Raw genomic sequence first — 23,240 nt, forward strand, 5'->3', positions numbered from 1 at the left:
GCTGCCTCCTAACTCTTACGCAACCAGCACTAGCAAAGATGACCAGAAAAGTGCAGAGGAGGCTCCCGACTGCACCAAACCCCGCCGCGCTGAGCCTGGCCGCCCTAAAGCCGGCGTGAAGCTCCATGGAGGCTCGCCGTTTATGTAACGCTAACCAGGCATTCTCCTGAGGGGATGTCTGCGGTGGAAAGCACCGCTCCCTCAGCTGCCACCGCAGCACCCCACAGCCCGGGAAGGACGCTGCTGGTTTCTTTCCTTGCGCGCCAAACAACCTCCTTACTTCCTAAAGAAAAACATGATAAATCAATCCCCACATCCGAGAACATGACGGAGCATCTCACGGGCTGCCGGCACAAAGCGGGAAGACAAACACGCATCCCCCCGCCCCTCTCCCCGGCTCCCGGCTCACCTTGAACGACATCCTGCGCATCGCATCTCAGCGCTCCGCCTCCGCGCCCATCCGCGCCTCTCCGCGGCCCGGGGCTGCGCGGGGCCGGGGCGGGGCGCGGGGCCAGCACCTCCCTCCCGCATCACTCTATGCCTATGGGTTTCTGGTTGGGTTTCTTCTTTAAAGGTTTTCTTCGGGAGTGTGGGATTATATAATTATTATTTGTATTGCTATTATTATTCTTGTGCTGTTATTGTATTATTAGTCTATGATTGTTGATGTTATTATTATTGTTATTCTTCTTGTTGTTATTATTATTGTCATCACCACTCTCCTGTATCCCTGCTGCAGCAGCAGCATCCCACAGCAAGCAGTAGGGCCCCCAGTGGGAGCACACACTGCTCAGCCGCTTCTGGTTCAGACCTATAGGTCAGGCACCCATCACTCAGAAATAGCACTAAAACAGTCCAAACCCAGGCACCCCCAGCCTGAGTCTCATCACTGACCTAATGTCACCTCCATGGCACCTCTTTTGTTATTTCACAGCCTTTTCCCTTCATATCTAGGAAAAAACAGTTAAAAGGGATCACTGTGAGTATACCCAACTGCACAAGCATGTAGGGAGGAGAGTTCTTTCACCTTGCATGTATGTTTGTGACACTACCTCCCATGGGCCATATGCTCTCATGAGGAAGACAGTAAGTTCTTAAGAGCTTAATTTTAAGACTTCAGAAATGAACAGCCATAAAGCCAATGCATGTCCTGTTCTGCCTGACTGCTGCAGTTTTCATTCAAAGTCTGCGTGATATAAAGTAGGCAAAGCGGGGCATGCTCTGGTGGGAGATTCCTGAATTTCTTTGCTATGGTTGGTTTTAACTGAGCCCTTAGGGATTTTCTTCTTTTGATGTGCACACATAAATGCCACTGATGAGAAAATTATGTATGTGCATTGAGAGAATATATTTGCACTGAGATCCAATTAGTTTATTTCACTAATCTGCAAGTGGAGGATTTTCTTCTTTTTCCTGAGGCAATATTCATCTGTGCATACAGTAACGCAAACTGCAGGCAAGCAGATGAGAGCTGCTAATAGCATAAACTCATCTCAGAATGTATGGCCTGGTGTGAACCTCGCCTTAATTACTAAGATCATACAAACATGAGTGATCATTCTGATTTTTTCTTAAATTTAAAAATACAGAATAAACTCAGCAGATATTGCATTGTTTAGAGTCATCTTTGCTCCTAGTCACACAGTGGTGCTTGCCTGCTGATAGAGGAAAGTATTGCTAATCTGTACACACTCCCTGCCTCACCCCTGGAAAATCCCTGTATTTATTCAATCTATTGTGAACAGCATGCCAAGCTTTTCACATTCATCACTCAGAATGTTAAATTTTCTGACAAAGAAAAGTAATGAATCCTCTGGATGAACAACAAAAATCAGACTAGTGCAGTACGGGGGAAGGGGGGGGGGGTGTTGGTCTGTATTTATTTTAAATATCAAGAAATAAATTTTGAAATGCCTTTCTTAATTTCCCACAAACTCCGAAACTGCACCTATTTTCAATTGTACATGGTCTGTTGTGATTTTGCTGCTTTCATATCCACCTACAATAATTTGACAGAAAGGCCAGGTCGATAGAGCCTTGAGCAGCATGGTCTAGTGTGAGGCATCCCTGCCCATGGGAGGGGTTGCAATGAAATGATCTTAAGGTTCTTTCCAACCTTAATTCTATGATTCTATGAATAAAAAGCCACATATGTAAGGTATGTTCCTTTTTGGTGACCCTTTGAAGGTTTACCCCAGAAAGCATTTAGAAAGTACCTTTTATGGTGTATATCTCTGTCTATTGTTACCCTCAAAATCTTGATATGGGCAAAGGGGAAAAACACCTCATATATATAAAAATCCAAGAATTTATAATTAGTATAACTGAATCTTAGCAGTAATCCAAGAATCACTACTAAAGCACATATAATTATTGCAGAAAAAGAAAAAGATAAGGCTATGCAGAAAACCAATCAACATTAAAATAGTACAGCTAAAATTGCACCATCATGTTAGTGGCATAAAGCCATGGTGATACTGCACAAAGGAAGACGAGCAAAACCAGTTACTTGTAGACACTCGGTCACTTAGTAAAACTGGTGTTACAGCTAAACCATGTAAAACAAAGTTGAGGGGAGATCAAGAAAGGTTTAAAGAGGGCAAGCTTGCCAAGCCTCAGTTCTGACAAGCCTTGCAAACTCAGCACAGTAGCAGTACTGCTTTTTAGGGCTATGTGGTCACACTACCCACATCTCCCCTATTCTTGATTCTTGGCAGGATATTTAAGATTGCAAGATATTTGAACTGGTCGGGATTTGTTACCTCTTTGGCAGAATTCATCTGCAGGGCAGCAGGCTGCATTCCTATCGCCTAATATTTCATCACAGTGATTATTTCGAATGTCCTGAGTCACATTGTTTTGCACAAATCTGAAGGTTACCTAAAATGAATCACTAGAACAAAGGAAACCACTGCCTTTAAAAGCCACAGACAAAAGCCTTTAAGTTACAGACAAAGCTCCCCCAAGCCAGAACAGTTCAGGCACAGCTACACATGGAGAATTAAAGGAAGTGGCACAAATTTTGAGTTATCCAGAACATTTCATTTGGAGATGCCTCATCCCTGGCAGTGTTCAAGGCTTTGAGCAACCTGGTATAGTGAAAAGTGTCCCTGCCTATGGCAGGGGGCTGGAAATAGATGATCTTTCAGGTCTCTTCCAACCAAAACCATTCTATGATTCTATGATCTCAATCCAAACATCTACAAGTACTTATGCAAATACTACATTCATTTCTATTTGCTTTTAAAAATAGCAATGGACAAGCAGATACACATTTAGAAATGTCAGCACTTTCTAGAGGTGATATTGGAAGCAAATGCATCAACACTATGGACATACAGCCATTTTCCTGCCTTGTAACTCAAAATGCAAACACACAGGACAAAGTCCTCTTTTGAAAGCATCAGCCTAACGTTTTTGTACATTGTTTTTTGTCAGCAAGATTCAATATCAGCAAATAGTAAGACAGTAACTCTAAAACTTCTCTTTCCTTGATCTTTGGGTCTTCTAGTTCCTGCCATGAGCAGGGACTTTTTCCACTACACCAGGTTGCACAAAGCCCCATTCAGCCTGGCCTTGAACACTGCCAGGGATGGGGCAGCCACAGCTTCTCTGGGCAACCTGCGCCAGTGCCTCACCACCCTCATAGTGAAGAATTTCTTGCTAATAGCTAATCTAAATCTACTCTCTTGCAGTTTAAAGCCATATGTTCAGACTCTGTTGAGTGCCTGTGCAGAGAAATATGCTCTAAATAGTGGATGAAATGAATGGTCAGTTTGTCTTTTCCAGACTTACAGCAAGTCAGTATATCTTCAATGTTTACCTTTATGAATTCATTTCATTATAAAAGAAGCAGAGCAGTCATTTAAGATATGCCTGATCTTAAATCGTGAAAACAATAGGAAGGCTGTAGCAAGTACTCTTCCAATTGATGCTGAAATACTGGGATCGTTCCAGCATATTATTAGTTTTCTAAAATATAGTCTATCTTTTGCATTACCTAAAGTTGCCACATTTACTAGGCTGAGAAGTCCTGAAGTTTGCATAATCATTGTTCTGGTGAGATTTGTGAAAAATTAGAATTTTAAAACAATGTAACTAAAGTTTAGCTTCTTATATCATAAGATCATAATTAATCTCTTCCTCTCATTTCCCCCCAAAAAAGATATAAATCATAAATATTCTGCAAAGGAATTCTTATGATTATGCACTGTTAATTTCATTTTTTCTTGTTCAAGTAAATGCATTTAAATCATCAGCATTAACTTTGATAAAGCATCCTATAAAACATTTACATTAATCTTTCCCTTGCCAAACTGTAGCATAACCATATGGGCTGTTTCTTCCTTCTATTATATTTAAAAAAATACAGGTCTATTTTACTGAAACAAGTGTATAAAGAATGTACTTCGAGCTACTCTTTATTTTGCAAGATGCTCTTAGAAATGAATAGTGATAATAAGAAAAATAGCAAAAATTAGTTTAGAAACAAATCCTATGAACTTCTGAGGAAGACTGAACCAAATATTTATGTATTACATAAACCTTTTAAAAATAGAATGGAGAATTTACAAAACTGGACCTGAAAAATTTTATCCAATAATAGGAAGAGTTTATCCAATGTGATCCTAACTGTGTGCATTCATTCTTCTAGGGAGCTGCTACCTCGAGTCTTTCTTTTCACTCTATGGTTCTCTTGCTGAGGCCTCCGATGATACCAAATTTCATATCAAACATGGTGGTATAAGACAATGTAAGGTACCTAACTGTTAGTGACCATGCGAGATTTATTAACTGCCTTCATGTGGACCTTCAAACTGATGCCTGGGCTTGTGACCTGGGAATCAGAGAGAAGTTAACATTGCACTGCAATCAGTAGTGCAGAATAATCCCGCAAATCATTATGTGTTTCAATGAATTTGCTTTTTTATTTCCTCTTCCATTTTTCCCAGAAAATTAATTCTTTTAGCCACAGAGAATGATAAGTCAAGAAAGTCAATGAAAGGACTACAACTACCATCTAAGACCAATTTCCATTCCAATATAAGCACCAGCATGCCATTGTCACTATAGTCCAAACACCTTTCAGCCTTCAAAACCTGAACTTAAACATCTCTATGTCAGTATCTGTACATCATGCTTTAAAATTTGTTATCCTTCTCCTCCCAGTCTTGGAATTTTGGTCTCCTGAAGTTTTATTGCTTTAAGACAGCATGTACAGATTGTAACTGTATATTTTCTTCATCTGTCATTTCCTTTCCCTGCTTGTCCTCTGTATTATGTTGATTTTATGACTCAGTCTGAAGTTAATTGTTTATCTATTTTCCATCTGCTCAGCCAGAGAGAAGCCGGTGAGCCTGCCTTCAGGTACTTTGGGTTTGCAGGCTTTCTAATTCCACTTAACTCCTGGCTGATACTGGTGCAGATAATGAAAATGACCTTCTGAGTCCATGAAGAATCTGAACTTGATATCTTGAGATATAAAGGCATATTCAAACAAAATCATATTGTGTCCATTCTTTTTCCTGGTCATTGCTTATATATTATTGCATGTAATTCTACTGTGGGAGGTGATGTGGGTCTGAGAACATACATATCATAGGAGTGTGGGAACAATGCGTGATATATCCCATATGCTACCATGGGTAGGAAAACCAACAGATTATCCCAAGTTTGCTATTTTTAGCCCACAGAATATAATTGACTCCTATTCTTGTAAGTAGAAGATTTGCATATGTTCATTAACAAAGATGATAGAAAAAAAATCAGTATAAGAAATTGGGGCAAATTTTAGCTATCCTTTAAGCCTAAGTAAACAGATTTGTTGAAGGGGAGCAAAGCTGCACAAGAACCACAAAACATGCTTCTGTGTTAAGCACAGAAGCATAAGATTCTTGATGTCGCATTCACATGAGACATTCTGGTCAGCAGAACTGCATGGATAATTTCTTCTTTGTCCCAAAAGCCTTGTTCAAGGAAAACAGAAGCCATTGCACAGTGTAACTTTCAGGGTCCAGATGGTTCCCTAGGAACTTGCCCTACTTATTAAAACTGATCTGGGAGATTGACTTCATCCTCACTGGGAGAGAGTTGAGGTCCTTAAAGGAAGGGACTTTGGACCTTTGGCTGAGGGTAAGGGTGACAGGGCATAAGCAAGTTGTATAGGTGTCGTCTCTATACATGTGAGATGGAGACTACTTACCTTGCCAGGTGCAAAATTTGAGTTACTGGCTAGAGCTCAGTCTGTTCAAGTTCTCCGTCTTATGCCCTGCTGGCAGAAAATCAGTCCTCTAATTGAAAAGAAAGAACTTGGCTAAAGAACATAGGGCTATGACTGTATGATAAAATACCCAAATAACAAAATAATATTACAGCAGAGCCAAAAATCTAGCACTATCACATCTCCTAATGAAGTGTCTGATAATCAACATAGCTAAAACTGTTATGAAAAAATAAAACAACAACCCTTCCCCCCAACATTTATGAGTTTTAACTCTTACAATTATAAATAACACTTCCATAGAGAATTGTGATAATGTGTTATATCTGTGTTATGGAAATCTACAATTATACTTTAAAAAAAAAAACAGCAAAGGTATTCTGCATTGAATTTTCTGCACTTTCACAAGGAAATTGTTCTAAATTTACTATCTTTTCCAAGTTCCAAAACTAAAAATAAGTACATCTTAATCTTCCTGAACTTAGTATGTTTGAATTCTTAGTTACATTCGACACGTGATCCTCAGCTGGAATAAACAGATTTAACACCAGAGTCTCCTCAATTTATACTGCTGAAGGTCTTGCTCCTTAACACGTTTAAACATAAGGTTCTATTTAAAACTTAAGAACTTGATGAGACTATAGGCAGGCTACAGCTGATGTAGAAGTAAACCTGAGGCGGTTTCTAAATTTGCAACAGTAACATTACCTAAAAATACAAAACCTTTGCTGGACACAGATACCAGAAATTGATGTTTGACTGACAAGTCATCAGGACTGACCAAAGGGAGCACTTCACAAAGAATCAGCTATTATACGACCAAGACTTGTTTTCTTCTTTTTGAACTTTAAGTCCATGAGCAACTCCATAAAAAAGTACAGAAAGCCAAGAACAAACAGGAAAACCATTAAGACGCAAAAGAATAAAGTGGATGGATTTTAATATTGTCCATTAGGAAGTTTCTTCAAGTAGTCAACATAGTAGAGAATCATAGAATCAATCATTTAGGTTGAAAAAAACCTTTAAGGTCATCAAGTCCAACTGTAAACCAAATACTGCCAACTCCACCACTAAACCACGTCCCTAACATCTCAAAATGCTGATCCATGTCTGGCAATGATTTACTAAAGGGACAAAGTAATATCTGTCATTTATCCACTAATTTGTCCAGGACTGATAGCATGTGAACAGCACCTGATGACCCAGAAACAAGAATGACTAGGATGCCTCAGGCTTCGATATGCCCCAAACTTTACACGAAGCCTAGAAAAGGTTTTCACTGGGAAAGTAATCTGTTGGTGCCCATGGCAGTGTCACCTGGGTGCCCTGGGAGGCTTGACACCAGAATTCCTACTAGCTGGGGATGACTGCACTGCCAAGTGCAATTTGCTTAGGGAGTCTTAAGGTAGCTATACCTTTAGCTGCATTCCCGAGTGCTCCTCTTGACTTACTTATTCATTGGAACTGGATGGCAAAGAAGTTGTCTCACTTCCAACATTGCCCTAGTCCCTAGGATACTCAGTGGGTAAACACACAAAGATCAAGACTGGAAGAAACTGGTATGACCTCTACACACTGGCTACTGTTGAGGACTCATTTTTTTGCCTTGAAACGGCAATTTGCCTTCTCCTGAAAATGTTGTAAAGCGCCAAGCATTCACCTTCCCTCCACTTTTTGGCTTAGTACTTCTTTGCAACGCGAGGGTCTGAAGTGCCAAAGCAGGCATTTTTAAGTTCTTTTTCGCGATCCCGTCAAGTCGGGGGCACTCACAAGTAAGATGTTTGTAGCTGGAACATTTCAAGAGAGACCAAAAGGTACAAAAAATTGCACTTAACCTGTCACGCACTTGGAAAAGGCTCTACTATAGTTTGTTACTACTTGTGCAAGCATTCTTGACTTGAAATTTTAAATCCATCGTTAAATGAACATCTTTTAAAATCGAAAGCACAAACACAAAAAATAATCTGTAATCACGGCAGTGTAAATGCTTTCCAATGTAATGTGATCAGCTTGCATCAAAATACAGATTCAGAAACATTCCCAATTGCCCACATTTATTCATAAATTGCTTGGCATCCATCAAATAACAATGCCTGCTCCTTGCAGACAGGAAGAGGCAAGGAAAGCACACCTTATGAAGGCTGAAGGAAAAATGAGAGGATTTGCTGGGAGGACAAAAGAGCAGGTATCTGAAGAAGAGTGTTTTCCACAGAGAGCCACTGTCTCAAAAATGCTGATTGCTGAGAGCTGCCAGCTCCTAAAATCTTATCTGTGTTTCTGGAAGCTGTAGTTACAACAAAAGATGACATGAAGGGAAGATGAAGTATCATTCCATGAATTATTGATACTGGCATTTTTTACAGAATGAAGTTCTACATTAGATAGGGTGGGCAAAAGATCAATGAAGTCATAAGTGCTTTGCTGTTTGTTCTGCTGGCTTTGGCTTTGGCTTAAAATAGATTAAAAAACAAAGAGATAAGGAGTTTAGAAACGTGGAGAGTTGCATTCAAGGAAAAAAATCTCACTCCTCCATACTCCTCACTCTGCTCTTCCTTCCTGTGGTCCTAAAACCGTGCAGAAGCCAGGCTAGACTAATGCCTGTGTGTGGTCACACCACAGCCTGCACAGTGCTGTCAGACCAGGATAGCAGTGGAAACATTCAGTTTTACATCTGCTAGTGACAGGCCATGCTGTTGCTATCATCCCCACTTACACACCTGCTCCTGTCTGCTTCCTCACATACATAATCCACTCTGGCCTTACGTAGCTCCAGAGTCCCTACATAAAATTTTTGGTTACTTAGATTTTTGATGAGAATCAAGGTGCTGAGTACCTGTGTTGGGAATGCCACTATAAACATTTTTTTCCAACATTTTTGAGTGAAAGGCAAAAGTTGTCATAAAAATTTTCCCTAAAATCTGCCTACATCTTCAGGTGTATCTAAGGATTTTTCAGCCAAATCTCAAAGGTGGCATTTTAGTCTCCATTTCTAGAAAACACACTGAACAAAAAAAAAGCTTGTTTTGGCATAAATGTTTAATAAAAGGACAAAAAAAATCACACAGGAGGTCAACAAAACCTTTTTCAATCTAGATACACATTAAGCAAAATGTACATAATTTCATGAAGGAGGGAACAGGAAGATTTCTTCTTTTTTTTTCTATCTGATGGGCTGATTTTCTGAATATGTGTGAAATTTTTAACTTTTAGGAAACCAAATCCAAGAACATGTCATTATTTTACTAAAGTATTAGGTTCTTGCTCACATAAGCTGTGTTTTCTCATGTGACACATCCCAATAAATTCACTGACAGTCCCTGTTTGAGAAAGGTTATCTCTTGTGAGCAAGGGCTGCCTTGTGTGCTGTGCAACCTACCAAACAGCTCTCTTCTCTCTATAGTGAGATTGCAAAGGATCTCATGAAGCTGGATTCCTTACTTGAACTACCTTCAGAACTACTCCAGAAAAAAATTGTCAGGTATTACTTCGCACAAGCAGAGTCAAAGAAAATTTGGAGTAGATTCTAGTAGATACAAGGTCTCAAATTCGTAGTTTACTGAGCCTTATTTTCTATATGTTCGTAATATATTCTGTGAATTTTGTTGGGTTGGTTTTTTTTTAAAAAGCTTCATTAGATGTATTTGGATCACCTGGTTTATGTTCTGCTTATCCTTATTCTAGGCTTACGCGACTCAGAAAACCCTTCCTATTGTGGAAACCAGGGACAGAGGTGCAGAAGAAGAGTTCAAGTCTCAAAACACGGTAGTGCTGCTCACAATCCCCACATATGCAGAGGCAAGGCTCTGTGCAAGAAGTGTGTCCCAAAACACTAAAGCTATTTCTTTTGCATTTGAAGTATTCATGACACAAGATGCCTTGTCATTAAAATCAACAATGAGCCAAGTTTGTAGGAATGTACAGGATAACTGGAGTAAATTAATTTCCCCAAATACTGTGCAAGACAGTAGGTTTCTTGTTGAAGATGAGAAAATCTTTAATGGCTTGTTGGAAATAAACAGGAGCAGGAGGAGGTTGCTGACTGAATGTCCAGTTTGGAGATAATCTGATTACTCTTAAAGAGATTGAGATGATTTTCTGATCTTCGTAATTGTAATCTATCAGTTTCTCTTAATATTGTACTTTATAATGGATTTCCCTTAAAGTACCCAAGCAGTTCTTTTCTACCAGGAACATGCTTTGCTCAGCTTTTATTCAATTTGATTTAATTCTTCTAACAAAAAAGAGGACAAAGAAACCATTCTCTGATGCTTTGATTCTATGATTTTACACTCAGCAAGTGAACTGACAGCAGGCCTTTGTAAGAGCTTGCTTGCTCTGGACTTAAAAGCTACTTACATCAGGTACTTTGAGATCTCCATTTGTAAAAAAATATATACTCCAGGATATACTTCTGATTTTCATGCAATAGGTTAAAAAGACCAGTGAATATCCTGATGGCGCCGCATTTTGTTTAATGGAACATCTGAAGATGGCATTGCTTCTTTTTATTCAGACTTCTCATAGTTAAATGAAGTACAAAGTACTGCAGGAAGCAATATGACTGACACGGGCAGTAAGTTGATTTATTTTCCACAATTGGAAAAGGAGAATATTTTTCAGTTGCTCTAGAAATTGAAAGCACTTACGGTTAGAAAAGCCAAATCTGATATATTTGAATTGGCAGCATGCTACATTTATGAAAGCCAAGTATGGAGGACACAAAAATTGTCTCTTGCAGATATGTCTCTGTGGTGTGCTAAAGCCGTAGCGGCACAAAACCAAGGGTGGTGATATGTTCTTGCAGACAAAAATCAATAGTTTGCGGCTGGTGCTTCCTGAAACAGTGCACCAGGGATCTCCCTTGGTAGTGCTGTGTGCCAGGTAGCAAAGCCCTCATAAAGTTATGAAATACTTTGCTACTCACATGAATCACTACTAAAATATTATAGCTATCTAACCGTACCTGTGTGCCTGAATCCTGCAAATCATATTGAGCGAACACCTGACATGTGAGCATGTGGTGGGCTGGAAACGTGAATGAGTATGAAACTTCGGACAGCAATACCATTAAGCAGTGCAACTCCTGATAAGGATGACATGGTTTGTAGGCTTCCTTCTCCCTCTCCAACGTTCCCCCCCAGCTTCTGTGTTATTCAAAGCCTATGCCAAATACCTTCACAAAGGCAGGAGGTTCATTGTCTGCCCTGTATGAGCAGGAACAGCCATTTCACAAGGAGCTGAGGGCAGTGGCTGAGCATTGCAGAGGGGTGGCTTGGACTGCACAGTTTCCAGCAGTCTCACAGCGCTGAACAAGGTAAGAGGAGTTGCGATTCCTGCAGCACAGCTACGCGGGGTGCCTTTTCAAGGGCTTGCTGATAGAAGCAGGGTATATGTATCTTGTGTAGAGATATCCCTGCATGAGGAGAAAGATGGGAAACCTTAAGTTCACTGCTCGTATATGACATGACAGGCTTACGAGCGTTGGGTGCTCTGAGGTTTCTTCACGGTCTGTCATCAGTATGAACCCCGCACTTACCGAGGAAGGGGAGGACCAGAAAGCTCCTGCTAAGCCGCGCCGTGACCGGAGAGGGGTGTTACCTCTAGGCATGTCCGGGGACCTGGGAGTCAGGGCACATCCCTGGGGCAACACCGCCGGCCCGGAGACCCTTCCTTTCCCCCACTCTCCGGGGGAGCGGCCCAGGGGCTGCCTCTCGCTCCGCCCCATCCCGCGCCCCGCAGTAAGGCAGCAGGCGGGGAGGCGCTGGCAGAGCACGGTCAGCCCCTGCCTCCTCCTGCCTCCTCCTGCCGCGTCCCGTCCCGTCCCGTCCCGTCCCGTCCCGTCCCGTCCCGTCCCGTCCCGCCCGTCCAGCGCCGCTGTCGGGCCGCCCCGTGGCGCTGGGGCAGCGCCCGGCGCAGGATGGCCGCGCCGCCGGGCTCCCCGCTTCTCTGGGCGCTCCTCCCGCAGCTCCTCGCCTTCTGCCCCGCGCAGCCGGAGCCCCCCGGGTCCCGCGGGACGGGGCGCAGCCTCCACCCGCCGTACTTCAACCTGGCCGCCGCAGCCAGCATCTGGGCAACGGCCACCTGCGGGGAGGCGGCGGGAGGCGGCCGCTCGGAGCTGTACTGCAAGCTGGTGGGGGGGCCGGCCGCCGCCCCCCTCGGGCAAGCCATCCAGGTAACCGGGCGGGATGGACAGCGGTCGCGGCGCCGGGACACCCGTTCCCTCGCACCCCGCTCCTCGTCCCAGCGCTGCGGAGTGGCGGAGGGTGTAGGTGTGTGCGTCCGGGTCTGTGTCCCCTTCTGGGGGTCCTCCAGGGGTGCTGGTGTTACCGTGGGGCGCGTGGTCTCGTTTTCTCATAAGGGAGAGGAGGAGGGCATGGCCCAGTGGGATCCCGCGCAGGGGAGCGCTGGGCAGGAATGGCGTCTGGCAGCGACCCTTCTGCCCGCGCATCTGCCCTCAGGTGTCCCGGCACCCTCTTATGCCCCTTACATCTCCTGTTCTCCCTGCTCCCTCTGACCCTGCTACTCCTGCTCTGGCTCCGCTGCTCCGGCCGCTCCCTGGGCTGCGTGAGCCGCTAGTCCCGCCTGGAGAGGCTAAAGCCGAATGGTGTTTATGGCCCCAGCGCTTGACCGCAGTGAGCAGCGTGATGCCCCTGGGAGTAAGGTAGCGAGCCTACGGGGATATGGATGGGGACGTCCTGCAGTGGCAGCCTCTCCCTGGAGAGCGGGCATCTTTCCGGGAAGCGGCGGGAGAAGAGCTGCAGTTTTAGCCAGGTGGCTTGGGGGTATTTTACAAGCACTGTGTGTGAGGCCCATTGCCTGTGCCTTGCGCTGCTTGTGGGAGGAAGACAGATTCCTTGGAAGCTTGACAGGGCATGCAAGCACACAGGGCAGCGAGGATGTCAACGTTCTCTCATAGCATAAGATCATTACACGTGATTTGTACCAGTCACAAGAGACAACAATAAACGGTAAAACTCCTGGCAAAGGGTTAATGAAAATACGTTTTCCTTTGGTAGAAACTTGTATGAACATGTCTGTGAGAGGGTAAGGAAGGAGCAACAAATGCGCCATACTCTGTGATGTACTTGATGGATGTTCAGTATCAGTTTGATCAGAACTTTGCTAAAGGGGGGACTTTCCTAAATCCTCAGACCTTCCAAAATGATTTTATTTGTATTCTTTCTTGGTGGGAGGAGAAGAGAGCCAGAATGAAACTGCAGACTGAAAGAGAATTCAAAAGCTTGAAGGTCCAGTTTATGACTCAAGGCAGTACAGAAAGAATACAAGTAAATTTTTAGCATCTTGCCAGAAGGATTAATCTTTTGAAATCTGATGAAGTGTCTGTACGTTTTAGTAGTGAAATAACCCCTAATGTCTGATTTAAGAAGAGGTTGCTATGGCTAACAAAGTTTTTCCTCTCTTTTTTTAACGGGGAGAGATGCTCAAGAGAGGGGGAGAGGACTAAGAAGGTGCAGCATACATACTCCTTGTCATGTGCCAGAAGGGAGCATGGCTACTGCACAGCCTGGCTTTGCAGTTTGTTAGCCACAGTCAGCAGTGCGCTTTGCCCTGAACTCCTCTCTGCCATGCCTTCCTGCCTCACCATGGGATCTCAGTTTACTGTACTTTTGTGTAGTGCCCTCAGTCATAAAATGCTTGAAGTGCTTTGGAGGTGCTTACAGGCTGAGTAATGCACTGCTTTACTAATAGGAAGACTGGGTCACAGGTATTACAGGCTTAAACTAAATTTACAAACAAAGGTTGTGATAATCAGAAAACTGCTTGTTTCTCTGTTTCTAACACATCTCTGAAGTTTAGGCATCGATCCCAATTTTTAAAGTTGCCTGAAACAACCATGTCATCAGCTTATTCAAGCAAGCCTAATGATCTCTCACCAACATGCTATAGACCACTACTGCAGTGAAATCTCATACAAACATGCCTTGGAATATCAGAAATCACAGTATAACAAAAATCAGCCAAAGCAAACACCAAATAATATGTCAGGCAAGCAGAAAGAAGCCTCTTGTGTGATGCACATTGCATCAATGGTTTTTGTAATTGTTTCCTTTATATACTAACACTGGAAATGAGGGCGTATTATATATAGAAAGGGGGTAATAGGGATGTGTGTGTGTTCCTCTTGTTAAATATTTGCCTTAGGTCCTTGGTTAGAGGGCAGTTATGGTTCATGCCTGATTCAAGTTCCCAGGACTACTGATAGCTTAGCCTTGGCACAAGGAAGCATGTTGTGCCTCTTACAGAATTTGTGTAAGCATGGATACAGCAGCATCTCTTTCCAGTTTTAACAAAGCCCCATTGAGATACATAACATGAATACTCCTGTGGTTTACCAATAGTTGTGGTTCAAGAATGATTGGAAAGGCTTTCGAAAGGTCAGGGAAATCCAGCTACAGAACATATGATAACAGCACAATGTAGGTATTCTCAAGCTACACCACCTCACAAGTCCAAAGACACAGTAGATAATCTCTTCTTTCGTGGGAAATGGGAGAGAAGTGCATTAAGCACAGTAGCTGAGCTTACATAGAAGGATTTAAAATCAGTGTAAGTATTCACGTGTTGCTTCTTACGAGCCTGAGGGAAGGTCAGACATTTACATGAAGTGATAGGTGTAATATCCACTATGTCAGGCCAGTTCAAGTTAAAAAACAATGCCATAAACCTGGGTCACTCATCTCTGAGGTCTCTACAAGGCTGGACTGTGGCTGTTGCTCTATGAATAAGGAAACTGGAAAGAAGGCGTGAAGGGGGATCTCATTCTGATAAAGGAAACAGACAGTCCTGTTGCCAGTGCTATCCCAAACACTGAAAATGAGGCAAAGACAGGAAGAGAAGCCCCAGCTTTATTTCTACTGTTCTGCCATTGGCTTGTCTCATCTAGCTTGTCATTTGGTGATGTATCTTTTCATGAAGCCTGTAGTACTCAGCAAATCCAGAAAGAGAGCTTAGAGCTCATTTAAAGCTCTTTTGCAAGGTCCACCAATGGGGTGGATAGTCCCATCATGGGCAGCTCAACCCATGAGGCTCTTGGGGCAGTGCTGGACATATGCTGTGGGGAGCAGTGTGTTTCCCTTGTTTAACACATTGGCAGGTGGGACAATAACTTAATAAAAACAGTGTTGAGTGAAGAGATGCATGGCACTGTAGAATATTTCAGCAGCAGATAGATAAATGGCATGCCTGGCTTTGTCTGCCAATCTGTGTGCAGCAGTGTCCGGGTGTGAATTAAAGTTTAACTGCATTCCTGTCCTGCCCTGCCAGTGGGCACAGAACTACTAGGTATTAAATAGTGAACAAATCCTTCATTGTTGTCATATTCTATAACTTACAGGTGAGATATTTTCATCCCTGGATGTCTCTGGTCTACACCGGCGTATTTGAGCAAACTCCTTCATGCAGTTCCAGTTTTCTCCTTCACTCAGGAGAACCAGGGGAAAGGAGGGTAACAAGGTCACCAGCAAATGCACACCTGCCTGCTGATGAACTGCAGCCAAAATCAAACAAAATCTAGAGGCCCAGTCTCCTGGAATGGAGACGTGTCCTGTAGCAGATGCGCTGAACGTGTTGTGCCTGAGATACTGCCAGTGGGAAGCAGGGAAGGCTGCTCTGTCCAGTAATCTCTTTTCTTTCATTTTTCATTTTGCTGCCTTGTTGGCAGCATTGCTGGAATGTACTTTAAATAACCGAAACTCCAGCTGTTGCAATGGAATTCTTTGAATTACATGCTCCAAAAGAAAAATATGGTATCTTGAGTTCAGATCAAGTGCTCTGGTGTGCTGAAATCACATAGGTGCATGTCAATGTAACCCTTGTATTTAATACTCACCATTGTTTGCTGCTTATTTAGCCTTTCTTTGAGGCTGCTTCCAGATCAGAGCTGAAACTGCTGTAGCAGCAACTGTTTCCTGTGTATTTCCATCCTGATCATTGTGGACGTGAATGTAAATATAAAGACCATGTTTCATGCACATTATGAAGCTATCTGGGGAAGCTTGAACTGTTGTAACATATGTATGTCAGAACTCCAAGTACACATTTGTCAGGAAAGATGCTTTGATGTGGTGGTAACTGCAGTTACTGGTGCACAGATTGATTTCTCAGTGTATGGATTTTGTAGATAGTGACATAATGTTCTTTATCATCACTGCAAAAATTGGCAACACTGCCTGTAGCTAGCATGGGCTGATGTGGTGTCTGCTGCAGCAAACTGTATCTGAATCCAGCCGTGTCCTGGCATATTGTAGTTTGTATGAAAGTCAGCCAAACCACGTTCTCTAACAGAGATGGAGGAGAATTGCATTGTAACATGACCCCAGACATAGTTAACCAACCTATGTACTTGAGGATTTAGTAAGTCTCTATATAGCTCTTTGAATTCTCAAGAGTTAACCCTCAGCCAGGTTGACACCTGCAGTGCTGAATCAGTATAGCTAAGGGTAGCCATGTCTTCTTGGAAACATCATATTCCGCTCTTTCCAAAAGAGCAGGATGAGGATGGATCACTGCTTGATGCAGATGCTGAAATTATTACTACTGATGCAGAAATATTTGGTGAACATCTATGTTTTGTATTTGGAAGACACAAGATGGTGTATTTGTATCACATGAGAAGGACAAAGTAGTTTCCAAACTATTAGTAGTTATGGCATATGTTAAACAAATTCTGCTAGAGATAAACTTCTTAAATTCACCCAGCTTGCAATACTATATCCAGCAAGAATGTGAGAGCCCTAATGTTACTCCCCTATTACAGGTGGACAAGCATGGTTGCTCCAGTTACTTTACACTGGTTAGTTTGACAGCAGTGACAAACAAAATAATGGCAGTTATATGGAATTCTATTAATACCTGAAATGTAGGAATACACTTCATGCCACATGGGTTGTGGAAACAACAGAAGATTTGTCACATCTCTTTGATGAAAATATGCTTAGTTCGTAAAGGGAATGGTGCAAATGTTGCCTTATTTAAAACAGGAGTCCAGCGCAGTGTCAGCACCTCACAGGCTGAATGGATTAAGGAACAGAGCAGCTGCAGTAATCATTAAAGCTGTACTGCCATTCAACTAAAATGCCTTTTTTTCCTATTGAGGTTCTACCAAGATCTGTGCCTGGCACAATTTAGCATTTTTATTGGTCATTTCCACCCAGTAACTGGATTAAGAAGTGAATGGGATACTAGAAAGATCCCTTAATAACTAGTCATAATGCTTCAGCACTTACGTTGGTAGACTGTAAAATGCAGTTTCTTGAAGATAAAAATACTGATTGCGGGGCAAGCCAGGATACCAAATTAAAAGACAATTAAGTTTCCTGAGGTTTAGTCATCATAACTGTACAGAAGAGTACAAAAAGCTTTACAGACTACCAAAGAGAGACTGTCAGGGCATCTCCAGAGTACGGCTTTGTTTGTGGACTGGAAATTGGGTGGTAACTTCTGCAAATGAAGATACAGTGGGGTACTTTGAAGGGAAACTTTAAGCGAACAGTCTATAGGGTCCATTGCATTTTCCATAAGTACATATTGCTCAGAAGTCTCTGATTCAGAATGTGTTATAATGGCATGAAAAAAATGAAAGCAGCATTGCAAAATTGTAGCACCAAACTTATAGACAAGTAGCAGAGTATTTTGGATGGTTTTATTAATACCAGCCTACATACATATGTGGATGTTTCACAGCCTTTTAGGAGAAATGAAGAAAATCTGTTTGATGGTCTTAATCCAGTTTTAAGGAGCATTGTTTCATTAATTTCCTGCAGGCGCCCCTGCAGATGTAATATAGGTAATCTCACCAAAATATCAATAAATTCATTAATAAAGATTTAGTATAGTTTACTTACAGAGAATTCTGAAATTCTAGTTTTTAACATAAAAAACAGTGTGTTTCAGGGTACAAGTGTGTAATTTAATCATCAAGGGAATTGTTTATATATTGAAAATTACTCTATAGAATAAGAAAACTGAAATAGCTCAAATTTTAGTCAATGTTCTAGTTCAGAATCTCAATTAAAAACAGCATGCACATGCAGTGCATAAGTTTTCATCTGAGACCATCTTTTTAACTTATTGTTTTACAGGGACAGTTTTGTGATTATTGCAATGCTGCTGATCCCAATAAAGCTCACCCTGTAACCAATGCAATCGATGGCACAGAGCGCTGGTGGCAAAGTCCTCCTCTTTCTATGGGCTTGAAGTACAACGAAGTCAATGTCACTTTAGATCTGGGACAGGTAAGTGCATGAGCTGGTGGGTAAGGTTTGATAAAATCTTGCATTTATATGAAATTGGGAGATGTTTGAACTCACGATTTTAAATTCCAGCACCACAGCCTTTTTGTCTGGTTTATGTTCTGTATTTTTTTGCTTCTTTAATTTAACTTTAAGAAAATGATAGCTTTCTTTCAGGAATTTTGACGATGTGGGATCTTGCCACTGGTATCACACAGATTTAGTGACTGTGTATGTTCTTGCACAGCCACTGTAACTCTTTAACCTGAGGTTACAGAAGACTGCTCAAATGACACTGGGGCTCTAGATTCCATTTCATATTCTCCTCTTCCATGGGCACAGAAAAAGCTTTCAGGATCTCTTACCATGCACACATTTTGAGAATAATGTTTGGAGTCTGCTTTTGCCTTAGGGGTCCTTCTGGTTTTACTATCATCCAGTAAGATCTTCCAGATACACAGAAAAATACTGATAACATGGTCTAGAAGGAAAGGGACAGCAAAACCAGTGTATCATGGATTAATAATATGACAGTAACACGAACACACGTATTTCCTGTGCAGGCAATAGGCAAGTAGCTAACAGTAAAGCCTCTGCATCTGTATTTTAAGTCATAGGGACAGATTCTCAGCTGTCATAATTGGGCTCTCATCCAGTGAAATTAGTTATGCTCTTCAGTTCACACCAGCTGAAAACATACGACTATAAATATATGCTAGGGGCTGAAAAATACATGTGTACATATGCATATATGTTTTAGACAGCAGTAACTGTTGACTGATTATGTAGGACAGGGTTTTTTGAATAGGCATTCAATTGAGTTGACTGCAGGGGGAAGAATTACTAAAGAAAATGTTTCTTTGTGAGATTCAGCTGACATTATTTTTGGGAATACAGGTGCAAATTATTTTACTTCTTCTATCTCATGGGATCTTAATGCTCCTGTCCCTCACATGACTGCGATGATTCTCAGTTTGAGGATACCTTAATTCAGAGGTTTTGGATCCAGTAAAGGAGCAGAGCAGAACAACCAGACAACTTGAGATGGACAGTATCAGTAGTTAAACTAAATTGTTGTGATTTTTGATTTTGCATTTCTATTAATTAAATTAATAACATGCCTATTTTCTTGATTCCTTTTCTCCACTGTATCACAAAAGAAGGGGGAGCTGTGTAGAAGTTGTGGAATTTTTAGGCCACAGTGTCCACATTAGCTTAGCACACAGTTCTTGGACCTTTCTCTGAGTTCTGCTGCTCTTTCTGTTACACTGTACAGTTGAGTAGTGTTGCATCCCCTTGTGCTTTGTGCTGCTGTGAAGTGAATTTTTCAGTCATTCTTTCCCAGGAAACTGTAGGGAAGTGTGCTTTTCAGGCTGGACATACAGAGTAGGGACTGAATGCAGAACAGGCTGTTATGAATAGACATGGGAAGTCAAACACCTCCCAGAAAAGCAGACCTTACTTTCTGAGTTGCTTGCATCAGTCATGGTCTCTGCAAGATGCAGGTTTAGGTTGCAGGCTGTAATTTATCTTGCGGTGTAGTTCAGCATATTTGTGACCAACACTTGTGCATCATCATCCACTTGTGTAGCACATTGCTCCATCCAAAACTTCTATTCCCGCTGTGTACTTGTTAGCTACTTTGGAGAACCTACTGACAGACACCTTATCTTTTATATGTTGAGTAAACTTCTGAAAGATCTCCTTCCTTCAGAGGAAGGATATGAACTGGGGGCCCTCTTTTCCTGGGGCTCATTGGAGACCAACCACTATGTGCTAGAATTCTTGTAGTTATTAAAGGATTTCTTAGCATGAGGCTGTGTGTTTCTCTTTACTTTGGTACCACTTTAAAAGGCGACTCTGACCTCCCTGACTTGGAAACGAGGGAAACCCAAGAAAAAGGACAAAATTACTTCAGGTCCTGATATCAGGAAGGGATCATTTTAGTTGGTGGATGGATGAGGGTTTGGTAGGATTCCTATGTTGTTGGTTTGGGTAGTTTTTTCCACTTCACAGACATTATCTTGTATTTCTGTTCAACCAGTTAAAGCTTGATCTTAGGATTTGCTTGAACTTGAGATTTACTTTTGACATTTTGCCTAGTGTTTTCATAGCCCAAATTCATACAGTAGTGCACAATACTAATAATGAAGAAGAAAGTTATGGGCTGTGGCAGAGTAAGTCTATTCAAGGAAAGTGATAAGCGCTGAGACCTCAATTCACCTTACCTTATTTCAGGGTCATAAAAATGAAGAGCTTAGTGTATGTTAGTCATGCAGGCTTTCTCAGTAGTTGACAGAGGCAGACATTTTCAGAATGCAATTCTCCTTCAAGTGGGCTGAAATGGAGGTTTTGGCTTTTAAGGAAGAACTGTTCTTAGAGTTAGAAGTATGCCTTGCAGAGCCACAGGCTGTTATACTGAAAATATAGTAAGGATGTAGTTTTCCTCTTTGAGCAGTCATCTTGTTCTTTATTTTGACATAATGCACCTTCTTTCTGCAAACAAAATATGGAATTATTTTGCATGTGCAAAACATGACCAAAAGTATGGTATATACATGTGCAGGGAAACAATGAATTGTAAGTTTATCATCAAATATTCACAATTAGAGGAAGCAGAACTTAGTGCAGTGTCAATACCTTTCAATTTGCTGCATTCCTACCATTACATCTTCAAGACTAAGAGCAGAGTCCCAGTGGAGCCTTTGCCATAGTCTGATGACAATATTTAATAGAATAGTTGCACTATGAGGGAAGTTTGAGTGCTCACTACTATGGCGTTGGAACAGAGCACCCACCTGCTGCTGCTTCTCTTACACAAGAGCTAGGGGTAAATTTGAAAGTCAAAATCCCTTTGGAATGTCAATTTTCTTCTAGAAAAATGCTTATTTTGCTGTACTTTGTAATATGAGAAAAAGCAAAACCCATAAAGCAAAAGGCCTGCTCTGCTTCCCTGTGTGACTTTCTGTACTATATTTACATTTCTAATCAATCACAGTCCTGAATAATTATAATGTTGATCCCTGAGGCAGTGCCTATCCTGTTAACAGACCTGTTTATATGGTGGCTATTCCCAACTTGTTTAAAATATTTGTATCAAATGAAGTCTCGTTTATTCCTTTAATTGGTCCTGATTTTCCCAATGTAGTTTTTTAACATATTTTAAACTTCTGAATGCAGAATGTCTGACTGAAGCTTATTGCCCTTCCCCTGACTCTTTGCATTGCCTAATTTTAGCAGGTATTCCCACATCTTTGGCTTGCTTAACGCTCAGCAGGTTTTACAGTAATACTCCCCCAGGTATCTTTCCAAACTCTGTCTTCAGAAGGAGATGAAGTTTCAGGGTAGCGTGATGGTCTATGATGAAAAAGAAATGTCTAACTGTTACACTTCAGAAAGTGTTGGTTTGTGTTTTTTTTATTGTGCTTTTATGGCAATAATATAGTGCTGAAAGATTCAGGCTCAGTGAAGCCTTGTGCACTAATATGTTGAATAGCTTTTATGTAGTGATATTAATAGTCACTGTTGTAAATTAAAGGGTTACAATGGAATGTAATGTCCAAATGAGTACTTTTATTGGAGACGGGAGGAGGGAAACTCAACCATAAATATAACATAACTGTATTTGTTGTGAATGCTCCATCCCTGGTAGTGTTCAAGGCCAGGCTGGACAGAGCCTTGGGTGACATGATTTAGTGTGAGGTGTCCCTGCCCATGGCAGGGGGGTTGGAACTTGATGATCTTAAGGTCCTTTCCAACCCAAACTATTGTATGATTCTATGATTCTGTCTTTCTTTAAAGAGAGAGTAATGAGGTATTGAGCAGGCTTCCTAGGAAAGTGGTGGAATCACCATTCCTGTTAAGTGTTCAAAAATCATGTAGATGAGGCCCTTAGTGACATATTTTATTGGCGGTCTTGGTAGTCCTGGGGTAATGGTTGGACTTGATGATCTTAAAGGTCTTCCTCTCCCATGATTCTGTGTCTTCATTTTGGCCACTTTTTTCATTAGATTCTTATCTAAAGCATATAGTTCATGCTAACACTGATGTCAGTAAGCTTGTCTCATATTCCTTCAGCAGTGTGGAAGCACTGTAGAAATAGAATTCACTGCTACTATTTTGCTCATGCTTATGAGAAGGTATCACCTGTTATGAGAGACTGGACAAAACTGGCTGTGTCAGCACTTTGAGTAGCATCTGTGTAAAAGAATACAATAACTGCATGACAAGCTGAAGCAGATGTCATCTGCTTTTTTGGAGAGTGGGCAGAAGGTCATTGTTGTAGTGATTCCACAACATCACTATAGACAGTGGGGCCCTGAAGAAGGCAAAGCCTCTTCTATATTCTTCCTTTGTTTCCTTTTGGTATTTCTAAACCATTTGTCTTGATTAAATCTATATCAGCCAACACACAGAGTGTTATCCATACTTGTTAACATGTACGTAAGGATGGGATTCCCAAAGACCTTAAAACATAGGGGAAGCAAGACTATTAATGGATAGTTGCCTGCCCAGTGCAAGGATTGAACTGGGCAATACTCCTTGAAAGATTCAGTTGGCCAAGAGCCAGAACATAAAGCACTGTCTTTAGGATTTCAGAACTACTATGCTTTCCTGGGAGGATACCAGTCTTCACATTGAATGGCCACACTGGATGACATGTAATGTCTCTATGGCCAATATCCCTACTCTGAAACTTGCCAGTCAAGTCGAGAAAGTTACTTAGACAAAAAGTATCAGAAAGTCAGTAAAAACAAATCTTGCCACAG

The 23,240-nt window shown here is 41.7% G+C and overlaps 2 protein-coding genes across 4 annotated transcripts in view; one reads left to right on the top strand and one right to left on the bottom strand.

Annotated features, from left to right (window-relative positions):
* ANKRD29 (ankyrin repeat domain 29) overlaps window positions 1-7,099 on the bottom strand; it is a 38,097-nt gene extending 30,998 nt beyond the window's left edge. For 2 of the 3 annotated variants that reach the window (XM_057397623.1, XM_057397620.1), the window contains exon 1: window positions 410-534. In XM_057397623.1, coding sequence (XP_057253606.1) covers window positions 410-430 — 21 coding nt within the window. In that variant the 5' untranslated portion in view covers window positions 431-534. Of the gene's footprint in view, window positions 1-409; window positions 535-6,962 lie in introns of those variants that run through there. The other variant, XM_057397622.1, reaches the window with a different exon arrangement.
* A 4,969-nt stretch (window positions 7,100-12,068) lies between these two features.
* LAMA3 (laminin subunit alpha 3) overlaps window positions 12,069-23,240 on the top strand; it is a 106,905-nt gene continuing 95,733 nt past the window's right edge. Inside the window, exons 1-2 of the mRNA XM_057397627.1 lie at window positions 12,069-12,392; window positions 18,322-18,474. Coding sequence (XP_057253610.1) covers window positions 12,138-12,392; window positions 18,322-18,474 — 408 coding nt within the window. The 5' untranslated portion in view covers window positions 12,069-12,137. The remainder of the gene's footprint in view (window positions 12,393-18,321; window positions 18,475-23,240) is intronic.

The sequence above is a fragment of the Pezoporus wallicus genome, unplaced genomic scaffold (genome assembly GCF_028554395.1).
Source record: "Pezoporus wallicus isolate ANWC-B61680 ecotype Strahan unplaced genomic scaffold, APGP_CSIRO_Pwel_v1 contig_227, whole genome shotgun sequence".
In the NCBI taxonomy this organism is placed as follows: domain Eukaryota; kingdom Metazoa; phylum Chordata; class Aves; order Psittaciformes; family Psittacidae; genus Pezoporus; species Pezoporus wallicus.